At 35.0% G+C, this 13,066-nt stretch overlaps 1 protein-coding gene across 9 annotated transcripts in view; it reads right to left on the bottom strand.

The window, feature by feature from the left end:
- Positions 1-6,463: 6,463 nt before the first annotated feature.
- The window catches only part of SS18 (SS18 subunit of BAF chromatin remodeling complex), a 76,991-nt gene continuing 70,388 nt past the window's right edge, over positions 6,464-13,066 (bottom strand). For all 9 annotated transcript variants that reach the window (XM_060120746.1, XM_060120752.1, XM_060120753.1 and 6 more), the window contains one exon: positions 6,464-8,216. In XM_060120746.1, coding sequence (XP_059976729.1) covers positions 8,190-8,216 — 27 coding nt within the window. In that variant the 3' untranslated portion in view covers positions 6,464-8,189. The remainder of the gene's footprint in view (positions 8,217-13,066) is intronic.

Here is a 13,066-nt window from a genome sequence, read left to right as displayed (position 1 = left end):
TTCTGTAAATTAGCATAAGGTCAATTTTTGTAAATATTACATGTACTCGAAAAAAATGTATACTCTGTCAGGTATAGGATTTTATATTTACCTATTAGATTTTCTGCATCAAGACTATCCAGCATGGTAGCCACTAACCAGCTGGGGCTACTGACCACTTTAAATGTGGCAGATGATGTACTGTAAGTATGAAATACAAACTAGATTTCTAAGACTCACTATGAAGAGAATGTAAAACATCTCATGAATCTCTTGAAATAGCATTTGGGGCAGTTTGGGTTACATAAAATATATTATTAAGTTTTCCTGTTTCCATAATTTTAAATGTAGCTACTAGAAAAAATTTTAATTACATATGGAGCTGACATTACATTTCTATTAGACACAATCGTTCTCTATCTTTATTGTTGTCTGTTTGAGCCGAGATTAAAATCCTTTCACTATGGTTTTGGAGTTTTACATTTTTGCTTGTAATTCTCGGTTTTTGCTTTATATATTCCAAAGTTATTAAATCTTAAGTGGTTTTCCTATTTAATTAACTTCAGATCCTTTTTTATTCCTATTATTGCTTTTGCTTATAAATTCCACTTTGATACCAATATACCTGTTTATTTTCTACCTTTTTGTTATATTTTAGTAATATCTCAGTAAGAGTTTAGCAGGGTTTCCCAATTTAATGTCTTTTTTTTTTTTAAGGTCTTTATTGAATTTGTTACAGTATTGCTTGTTTTATGTTTTGGTTTTTTGGCCACAAGGCATGTGGGATCTTAGCTCCCTGACCAGGGATCAAATACGCACCCCCTGCATTGGAAGGCGAAGTCTTAACTGTTGGACAGCGAGGAAAGTCCCCAATGTCTTTTAATAAATAAGCTTAATCTGTTTATACTTATCGTGATCGATCGATGTATTTAGATCTAATTCTATGATATGCTTTTGTGACTTTTTGCCACTCCCCCCCCGCCCTCTTTTCTTCCTTCATTCCTTCCTTCCACTGAATTCATACATTTTCTCTATTTCTCCTCACTTTTTCCTCTTCCTCCTTCTTTCCTGGCTCTTAAACTTATAAAATATATTTGTCTTTTTAACATGATGACTCATATTTTTTATACTAACACTTTTAACATTACTCTTACAATTTCACCTTAAAATTTTACAACAAAGTCTAAAGTTTTTCAGTCTTTCTATTCCCCTGAACATGAAAACCCACTTGCTTCCTATCTTGTATCTTGTTTTTGTATCAGCTACCTATTGTTACAACAATGCTGCCAAACAAAGAAACACACACACACACACACACACACACACAGTCAGGGGCATACAACAAAAAATATTTACGTAGCTTAAGAGCCTGTGGGGTCTAGCTGGTCTGGACTAGACTTGCATCTGGCTGGCTGGTTGGCTGGGGGTTGGGGGTTGTTGGCTGCTGTTGTCTATGTTGATTTGGCTTTGCCTCTTATGTCTCTTACATTCCAGGGCAGGTTATCCTGGGCAGATTTCCATGGCAAAGGTAGAGGTATAGAGTGGAAGCAGAACTGCACCCGTGCTTTTACAGGACTTTGCAAGTTACATCTGCTAACATCCCACTGACAAAATCAAGTAACATAGCCAAACTCAGAATCAAGGAGGAAGAAACTTAACTCTGCCTCTTCAGTGAGGAAGTGCAAAATCACATGGCAAAGGTGCATGAACTCAGAGAGGGGTAAAGAATTGAGATCATGACTGCAACCAACCTATCACATTGAACTTTACCTTTCCTTTCCATCCCAAAAAGAAGTGATGTGTTTCCTATGAATAAATATTTGACAAATTTTATGTAATCTTTTTTTTCATCCCACACCTTCTTCTGAATTATTTTTTTTTGCTGAAGTACATCTTCCATGGATGATAAACTCTCTTGGTCTTCGTAAGTCTGAAAGTGTTTCTATTTTGCCTTCACTAAAGAATGCTAGTTTTAGCTGGGAGTAACATTTAGCCTGACTTATTTTCCCTCAGTATCTGACTCTGTTATCTTTTGATTGTTGCAGGTAATTCTCCCGTCTAAATTTTATTTCCTTATAGGTAGTAATGTGTCTTTTCTCTCAGGTAGTTTTTACATGTTTTGCTTTTTGAACAGGATGATAATGTATCTGAATATGGATTCATTTTCCTTTGTCCTGATTGGATTTAGGGAAAATTAACAATCTGAGTATTAACAGACTGAATTGTGGAAAACTGTCAGCTTTTATTTGTGTATAGCTTTTCCAGCAATCCCTCCATTGTCTTCTTTTGGAGCTACCTTATTAAAACTCTGCATTCACTTTCATATCTCGCCAATGTTCCTTCATTCATATATATTTTAATGTTTTTCTTTCTTTGTGTTTTGGGTATGAGACAATTTCTCACACTGTCATCTAATTCACAAATTTCCTCTTCAATTGTGTCCAGCCTACAGTTTACGCCAATTGAGCTTGTTTCAATGATTATATTTTTTACTTGTAAGATTCCTCAATAGATTTTACATATGTTTCATTTCTCCATGTTTTTGTTTTGTAATTTCATATCCATTTCATGATGTGACTGGATATATTTCCTTTAGCATCTTAAACATTCATATTTTAAAATGTCAGACCGGTGTACAAAATTTAATTTTATGTGTTGGGAATACATGTTCTGCCAAGAGATCCTGACATATTTTGAAATTTTAGTTCATGGGCTTAAAGTACGTTTTAGTTGTATTTTTATTTTCTCTCTTCCCCACCCTTCTTCCTTCTTTCTGTACTTCCATTTGTACACCTGGACCCCTACGGGGAGTCCAGAACCAAATCTTTGAGAACTTCTTTCCCTTCAGTGATTGTTTTAGGACTATTTTAGACCTAATTACCAAGCTCTGGAATACCTTGGTTCTGCTCCATATTAAGATGCTAAATATGTATTTTCTAGCATCATTATACTTAGCTTCCTCAAAAGGAGGCCCTAGGTAGTGGTCAGCAGCAGCAAGCCTTTATGTGTGAACAGTTGGGAAGAGTCACATTCTAGCTGCCTCTGATGTCAAGCAGTTAAACTTGGCTCCAGTATCCAATCCTGTGTAATATTTCTAGTTTCTACTACTTCATAGGAACCAATTTCTTAAGTACCGCTATCTGCTTCTAGACTCAGAACCCAGGTTGTCCATGGTTTCAGCCTCACTCACCGATTTACATTTTTATTCTATTTTTGGTTCCACAAGATGCTTAGTTTGTTTGAGCCTGGCTGTCTCTGCTTTGGTTCACTTTTTGTTTTATCTAATAGTAGTAGTAGTACTAGTGTGTGTTAGGAGATAGTACATCAAAGCATGAACTATGCCTTCTTGATCAGAAGTCTACATGGAATGTTCAAACACAAACCCACATATACTCACACACCCCAAAACAAACCATAAAAAACCCCACACACATTCTTTCTGGCCTTGAGTGACTGATCTTGTTCATTTTCTATTTCCGAAGAAACTTTTAAGTCAAATGACATATTTAGTGATACTAATGACTAAACATAAACTGTTACCTTCCAAAGACTGCTGTAAATTATGGTTCAAAGCCATTTAATCATGGGAACGTTTAGGTATATTTTATGTCAAAGAGTTAAGTGCCACTGATTTGCAGCTTGGAATTCAATTTCTTCTTATGAAAATCCAGTTATAAGTTACTAAAACTCAAAATGCTTTTGGGGGGGCATGGAGGATGAATGACTTTCAGAACAGCCTGAGAGTCATGAATAAAGAAAAACATTGCTGTGTTTATTTAGAGAGTATTACCCCTTGGAGCCAGCGTTTGCAGTAATGCATTTTACATTAGCGTGCCACATCAGGAAATCCTGACTTTTTTTGGTGCCAAGGGGGTAATTAATATCAGTTCATGTTCTCAAAATAGTTGTGTTTATGTGGGAATGAGGACTGAGCACTAACATGTTGAGCTTGAAGTATGAAAGCTTGCTGTTAAGCAAAATCTTGGAAAAGAATGGAATACTGAAATTAATGAACAGGAAATAGGATTTCTATGGATAGAATAATATTAGGACCGAAAAGAAAGCCACAGCCACACTTCCTTGTTCTTAATTTACTAAGCATTAACAGAAATAATTCCTTAGTATAGTCATATCAATAGAAGATAAAATCCTTGATAGCCATGAACAGTATTTTGATCCATGATATCAGGAGTCTTAAAAGTGAAAAAATTTGATGTGTATGAAAAACGATCACTATTCCAAAATATCCTTCCATAGCTAATATAGTTACACCTCCTGTAGACAGTAAATATATTTGACCTGAAGCTGAATAATAAGGGCTACTATCGGTGTAAAATCAGAATGCTTTTACTATTACACATCTTTTTTTCCCCCCAAAAGGAAAGTTGGCATGGAAATTAGAATCAATGTACACACTTCATATAGTGAAAATCAGAAAACTAAGGAAATATCAAGAAAACATTAGAGAAAAAAGTCCAAAGAACAAGTTAAAGCAGAAGCCAAAATAAAGTTAAAAACCCAAGAGATTTTATAAAGCCCTACCTAACGTAATTTTCAAAATAAGTACTTAGAAACTATAAAGATGCCAAAAAAATAATAGTATGTATATTTTTCCCAGTATTTTAAAATTAACTAAATCTATTGTTAATAAATATAGCATTCAATTAATTCACGTGATGGAAAGCAGAGGATGATCTTAAAGGAAGTATAATGGATTCTGTCCTATTTCATTAGTCAAGAATATGAACTGAATGACCATGAAGTACACTCCACACACAATACACTAATCTGTCATTCCTAAAAACTGTGACCCCAGACAGACTATGTCGTAGGGTAGTATGAACTGGCCCTCCACTACGTGACCCTACGTTAGAGTATGGGGTTTGTGGCTGTAACAAAGAGCCTAATGTGACAGAAGTGTTACTTCTCTCATGTCAACATCCAAGCAGATAGGCAGTAGGGAGATTCATGAGGATGGCCATTCAGGAGACTTTTCATTCTATCTAGCTGCACTGCCATTCTCTGGAGTATTTTTCTAATCTAGAAGGCCAGACCTCCCCACTAATATGTCATATGCCAGCCCTTGGGAAATGAAAAGAAGAATATGGAGCACACTTTTAAAAATGTAATCTAGAAGCTACACATATCACTCCAGCTCACATCCCACTGGCTGAGCTTAAAGTCATATGACCACACCTAGCTGCAAAGGAGGCTGTAAAATGTAGTCACTGGGTAGGCAGCCATGTGCCCACCCAAAACCTGGGGATTATTCTTAAAAGGAGAGGAGAATATTGGGGGATAATCAGTATTCCCTAACAGAGACCAAATATATTTGATATCTCTCAGAATATTTCAAGGTTTTTCATTCAGGTATTTTAACATCAAATAATTATTTATAACGTACCATCTCATGAAAAACCTCTCAGTAGGTTATCACAGTTAAAGATTATAGTCTAAACATAAATGCACTGATCATATCTACGTTCTGAAACTAAACATCTCTATCAGGAAAAAGATAAAAAAGAATGTACAGGCAACACAAGATTGGCCATGAGTTGCTAAGTGCATAAATTAGGTTTCTGGTACATGTGGATCTTTATACCATTCTCTCCACTTCGATGTATGTCTGAAAATTCCATTAAAAAATTAAAAACAAAACCGAAAACAATCTGTCACCACAACTCTACAGAATAATGCTAGCATCTTCTCAAACAACTAAACTAGCACAGTTAAATACTTTTAAATGTTGATCAATAATCACCCTGCTCTCTTCTTAGTAATATTTTGCTTCTGAAATTTCATGGGATGGTATGATATTTCTTCGTAATAATACATTTTGCTAAAATGAAACTTCCAGCTTTGGAATATATCTAGTCTATATGGCAGTGTCACACTTGGTAGAAAGCTATTGGTAAAGTTATTCTTCTTACGAGGTGTCAAAGGAGTAAGGTAATTTTTGTCACCACCAATTAAAAACTTTTACGAAACAGGACTGTTATAGAACAATTAAACCTTACAAATGCACTGGTCTCCAGGAAGAAAGTCCTGGAGGAAATTCTGCTTATTAAAATTGCAATTTTAGTTTCCATTAAAAGAGAATAAGACAACAGAAGATGGGCTGGCAAGACAAATTATTTCTTAATGTCAGTTGAGCTTATTTCAAATGAGATAGCATATCTACACCAGGTTGGGTTCAGTACAATTTTGTCTCTTCAACTCATTTATCTAATTCAGTCATCTTGATTATGGCCTCATGGACTTCATTTTCAGAGAAAGAATTCTGTAACAAACAGCCCACACACATGCTGATTACTGAACAGTTAATTCTAATTAACTTGGGCATGACAGGAGAATTTTGATAAAGTCCTAGAATACAAATATAGTCTGCTTATACTAGGCTAACTTATATAAAAAACCCACAGCATAGTCTCCAGACAAAACAAGAGAGTCAAAGAGATCTAATTTAAAAAAACAAATGAGAAAATTAAAATCACAAATAATTTATTCTTCCGTTAGAGTTGATACAGTTTTAAATAGCAACAAAGTACACAGTGGTGGAAAATTGGCACAGAACCTAAAAGCGTTTCCATCACAATAAGGCTGTTCATGCTTTATGTGTTCAAACTTGATGTCCATTTTCTACTGACCATGTTGAAAAAAAACCCTATTCTGACCTTAAAACACACACACACTCTTTCATACACACACAGAGACACATTAAAATTTCTCCTTTTGATTACAGTATGTTGAGAACAGTACATTTTGCTTATTCAGATTTATCGCACCCCTTCTGTTTTGTTTCCAGTTAGAAGTGGGGGAAAAACAATTCAATTATACAGAATATACCTTATTCCCTGGGCACAGGCAACTGTGATGAAAATAGCAACTTACCTTTGGGCTAAGTAACTGTGGTTATAAACTTCTCAATGCATGATTTCCTGCCCAATGCAATATCCCTGAAATCACCTAAAACAGTCAGGCACAGGACAGTTTCAAATATGATTAAGTATACCATGCTAATAAAATGATCTGAAATGCAACCTCTATGCTTTTAATACAGATCAGAATAAACATCATCAATAAGCATTTTCCTAAACATCTCTATGTTATATTAACCAACATAAAAAAGGGAAAAACTTAGAAGTGTTCCTTCCTTTATAAATGGCATTATTTCCAGTCAATAAAGGTTTGTAAAGTCTCCTGAACTATTCTTATCATATAAACCAATTATCCTTCTAATGTTAAAAAATAAAATTACTGAATCAACGTTGACTCTTCTTTGACATCATTTATAAAATGTTTTGATATTACTTACTAAGTTCCCTGTTACTCAAACAACGTAAAATTAACACTTTTCATTTTCAGTTATTGCTCTTTTAGGAGAGGATTACCACTTCATTTACATGAAACTTAGCAAGATTCTTCAGATCCAATATGAAGTAATTCTTATTGCCTCACATTTTAAAACTGTATTATAAATGATCTTTTATAAAAAGGTTTTAACCCACAAAACTGGAAAGCTTTTAAAAAATGTCTTTTTACTTAAAACTGTATCACAGTGCCCTTGATTATCTAACACATAAAAGGGATCTGAATTTTCTCTAAAGAACATAACAGTGGACATATGGTGTGCTTTGTCTTCTCCCTCACCTTCAGCTTCACAGAACACCACTTTGAGACCAACACAATCAAGCATCCACCATGCTCCAATCCCCATTAACAGAGGACTTCTGATTCTGTCCAGTGCGTAGTGTACCTCCTTGCATATTCACCACATGAAATAAACATAATATACAAAATATTGCTGCTGTAAAAAGTGTACATTTCCCTCTTCCCCTTACAAAAGAATCTGTGGAAAAGTATTAAATTCCCTTAACCTTCATAAACATACAAAGCTGTTCACACCTTTCAGTCTGTAACAGTCCATTTGAAATACTGTTCCGAAATCATTGCAAATTGGTTATGTCCTTCTATTTTCTGTCCAATGTTGCCATCTAGAGTAGACATGTGAAATCAAGAGTATTTTTGCGCTACTAAAGCCTTTTATAACTAAGCCACAAAGGCTGTTTACTGATGAAACAGCCACTTATCCACAAGGTTTTTCCAAAAACTAGATGGAATGGAAGGGTCTCTTCACAGGGAGGTGTCCACAGTGCTGAGGCGACAATATGGCTGCTAACAGATTCTGGCTATTGGAATGTAAGTACTTTTCACTGCTGGTAATTTCCATACTGTCCCTAAAAGATAAATTTAAAAATATAATTAGATCATAGTTTGACCATAACAGTTTGGCACAGAAAATTACAAATCAATCTTAACACTGTCATACTACAAAAGCAACTACAATCACAACAAACAAAAACCGTTACATATAATATTTAGGTACAGAGTATCTCTGTAATTTCTTCTGATATTACAGTCAACTGCAAATGGATTTCAAAGTCTATGAGCCTAGAACAGCACCTATCAGAGTGAGAACTTAGATGTTTGGTGAATTTTATTGAACTGAATCAAGAATGAGTGAAGTTCTGGTTCTAAATGCTGGCATAGCATATACTAGTGTGTCAATTATATTCTAGTACAACAAGTTTGTGACTGTTTAGATTATTATAGTGACTTATGAATTAACAACAAGGGTATCTGAGATAAGTAGCAAGGATGGACAGATATCTGGGAGATAAAGGAAAAAGAACCTTCTAGCCACACTATGGAATTTGGGCCTCTTCCCGAGGCCAATGAGGTATTCGCAGAGGTATTCAGACAGGCAGCTGGTACATAAAATCAAAGAAAGATTGTTTTTGATTTTGTTGCTTTTAGTAAGGTAGACTTGAAGGGCCTGTAGGCTGACAGGAAGGGAAAGAAAATGAAGCACAGGTATAAAAGAGGTAATGAATGAAGTAACAAAATTCTACAAGGGAGGTAAACAGTGTCCAGTATACAGCTGTTAAGGCTAGCTTCTGGAGAAGAGAAGGAACATCTTTTCCTTCAACAGAGAAGAAAGGTAGAAGAAAAGAGGAATGTACTAGAAAAAATTTATTTTAATAACAAAAATGTCTTAAATGTGTTTAAAATAGATGCTCATAAAAGCACTTGGGCACATAATCAGTTAACTGTTTCCTTTGGCTAAATATCCCCCTCTAAGTCAAATTAACTATTTTATATCAAGTAAGTATTCTATAGTTGAAAGCCTTCTGTACAATAAGAAATAGTAGCCTAAAAGTTTACACTTCCAAAGAAGTAAGATATACTTCAAAATATGTTGAATACCACTGTATCTAATGGAATAATGCACTATAAGTAGAATTAAGGTATTTAAAAAATATTGATGTACTTTACATAATTATATTCAGAAAAATTTAAAGTCAATGCTCATCCTGAAATATCTGTAGGTAAGATTTGCTTTAACATACTCAATAAAATAGGGTGCAGGTATATAAAACAACATTGGTAAAATGCCAATAATTGTTGAATTTGGTTGGTGGGGTACACAGGGATTCATGATGCTCCTCTTTTTGCTGTCTTTGTTGAAAAATTCCTATAATACCAAGTTTAAAATAAGAAATGCTTAGCATACAGGAACTTACTGTTCAATTGTTACATTATCTAAATACTGAGTTTAAGTCCCAACTCTACTGTTGCCTTTTCATTTGAGCCCAAGGAAAGCTCTTTGAGATTTCTTTACCTATAAGGTGGGACTGTAACATACCCATCCCTGGCTCTCAATTTTCTTTCTGTTTAAGGTTACACTAGTTCTACCTCATTTATTTGTTAGGACACTTAAATAAGAGAGGACATGAGAAAGAGCTTTCAAAAATTATAAAAAAGTATAAATAAGCAAGCCTCAATGCTGGAAGGAAACGCTCCCGCAGTGAGTATGTGTGATGAGATATTAACGATGAAAGCGAGTTGCACATATTATGAATGATGTGAAAGCAGAAGAGAGGTTAAGAACTGGTGTGCTATATAAATAAAAGCTATAATGTATCTACTATAGCATGAATTACTTGACGATAGGGACTAGGTCTTATCCATTCTTATGCCCCAAGTATTGAAGAGTGCCTGACACATAAGACTTCTTCAATAATGTACACCAAATATGATATTCAAGCAATTAGAAACATTTATTGAGCAAATACTATATGCTCATCACCATAATAAATTTGAAAAACAGGGAAGGTAAGACTTACAAATAAAGTATAATTGCAGAACAAGGTCTACAAGAGTTCAGAAAGGAAAAGGCTATCGCGGCTAAAATAATTTGAAAAATATTTCAGAGACTGTGAGAGCCTTAAGAAAATAGTAAAATTTGAATGGCAGAGAAAAGAAAAGGGGCACTTCAAATAGAAGAAACAGCTAAAGCAAAAGAATGGAGAAAAAATAGGTAAAAAATGCTCAGGGAATTGGAGAGTAAAAAAGAATATACAACAATCAGGACCAGAAGCTATTGATTATTTGTTAACACAGAGCTTGAAGTAATGGATACGAGAAGTCTGGCTAATATCAACAATAGCCGACTCTTAATATATCTCAATAACTTAATATATCTCAATAACAATATATCTCAATAACTCTTAATATATCTCAATAACTCGTACCATGTGTCAAACACTGTAACAAGTGTTTTGTGTCCATCTGTTACCTGTGCAGTAAATATGATATCCATTTTATGGATGAAGAAATTGAAGCACTGAGAATTTAAGTAACTTGACCCACACCGGATCACTTTGCTAGGACAAAATCAAATCACAAGCAAGCCTAAAAAAATACTGTATATCTGCGACCATTAGCAAATTCCAGGGTTAAAAGTATGGGTTTGGGAAGCAGAAATCAATGCCTAGTTTTAATTCTCCCACTTACCAGTTTCTTGTCCTTGAGGCAAGCTATCTACCTTCCCTTTCTTGACTGTCTCATCCAACAAGTGAGGATAATCATGATTTCTGCTTCAAACAGTTGCTCAATAAGAAAAGCACGACAGCACTCTGCAAAGTGCTGGTGTGGCTGGAGGCAGGGGCGTCGTGAAGGGCCCAGTCCCTGGGTCTTAGCCACTCAGCTCGGCCCTGCTTACCCATCATCTTGGGTGGATCACTCCAACTCTCTAAGCCTCGCTTCTCTCTCTCTCTCTGCTTCTTCAGCTTCTTTGTTTGTAAATTACAAAATTCCTCTGACTAGAGTAAAGAATAAATGGGAAAGGAGGCAAGACAGCATGGGAGGATCCTTCATGCCATCATGAACTTAGGAGATGTTAATGGTCTAAACAAAGATAAGGCAGTGGTCAGAGAGAAGTGGATGGATTCAAGAATGTTGAAGGAAGTCAGGCTAACAAGATTTTGTCATTTATTAGATGGGGAGAGGGAGGAAGACTTAAGCATCAAATGTGGCACATGGCATTCTAGCTTGGCGATAGTGCCCCTCTCTCTAAGAGAGAGCATAGAAAGGAGGAATGTGTGGGTACAAAAACTATGAATTCGTTTTGGTTATGTGAAATTGACATGATATTTCCAAGTGCAGATGACTACTAGGCACCTGACTTTCAGAAGAGAAAGTGAGACTAGAAATAGAGATTTGAGAGTCAACAGCATGGTAAATTAAAATCATGTGCATAAATGAGATTTTCTAGGGACTGTATGAAGTGAAGAGTCCCTAGACTGAGCAATAAATTTCTTTCTTTCTTAAAAATATTCTGTCCCAGTACTTTTTAGGGGTTTCTTTCTCTATTCTTACAATCACCTTTCAAATTTAGTAAGTGAAGGCGCTACGTATTCACTCACCAGTATTTACTGACTACTCAATGTGTTCTACTAGGTGATGTAGACTCAACGGTGATAAAAAAACAGATGTGGTGATGTCTTTAAAGAACTGACATCCTAGGGGAAGAGGGTATGATAATAAACAATAACTACATAATCTGTCACATGGAAATAAATGCTATGCTGAAAAATAAAAGCATCTAACACCATATTTCATGAAATTTTCCTTCTAAGATCAGGAACAAAGCAGGGATGTCCCCTTCTCACCACTCTTTTTCTACACTGTACTGAAATTCCTAGTTTATGCAATAAGAAAAAGAAACAAAGGTAAACAGATTGGAAAAGAAGAAATAAAACTGTCTTTGTTCACAGATGACATGACTGTTTAGGTAGAAAATCCCAAAGAATCAACCAAAGAAACTCCTGAAACTAATGAGCAAGGTTGCAGGATACGAGGTTAACACAGAAAATTCCCCTATACACTAGCAATGAATAAGTCCAATTTGAAATTAAAAACAATACCATCTACATAAGCACCCCCCAAAATTGAATACTTAGGTATAAATCTAACAAAATATATAGAGAGAACTGTATGAGAAAAACTAAAAAAGTAATGAAAGAAATCAAAGAACTAAATAAATGCAGAGATGTTCCATGTTCATGGATAGAAAAATCAATATTGTTGCAACGTCAGTTCTTCCCAACTTGATCTAAAGATTCAACACAATCCCAATCAAAATTCCAGCAAGCAAGTTATTTCTGGATATTGAAAAAGTAATTCTAAAATTATATGGAGAGGCAGAAGACCCAGAATACCCATACAATATTGGAGGAGGAGAACAAAGTCAAAGGAATGACAATATTCAACTGCAAGACTTACTATAAAGCTACAGCAATCAAGACAATGTGATATTGGTGAAAGAACAGAAAAACAGATCAATGGAACCGAATAGAGAGCCCAGAAATAGACCCACATAAATACAGTCAACTGATCTTTGGCAAAGGAGCAAAGATAATACAATAGTGCAGAGATAGTCTTGTCAACAAATGGTGCTAGAACTGGATATCCGCGTACAAAAAAATGAAATTTAGACACAAATCTTAACAATTAAGATTTTCTTCATTCAGAACATAAACTCAAATAGGACATTTACCTAAATGTAAAGTAGAAAACTATAAAACTCCTAGAAGATAACATGAAAAAAAATGTAGATGACCTTTGGTTTTGGAATGACTTTATAGACACATCACCAAAGGCGTGATCCATGAAAGAAATAACTGATAAACTGGACTTCATTAAAATTAAAATCTTCTACTCTGAGAAAGACAATGTCAAAAAA

Source organism: Lagenorhynchus albirostris, chromosome 14 (assembly GCF_949774975.1).
Source record: "Lagenorhynchus albirostris chromosome 14, mLagAlb1.1, whole genome shotgun sequence".
NCBI classification, from domain to species: Eukaryota; Metazoa; Chordata; class Mammalia; order Artiodactyla; family Delphinidae; genus Lagenorhynchus; species Lagenorhynchus albirostris.
The sequence above is the reverse complement of the archived record's forward strand: the minus strand, read 5'-3'. Positions and strand labels throughout refer to the sequence as shown.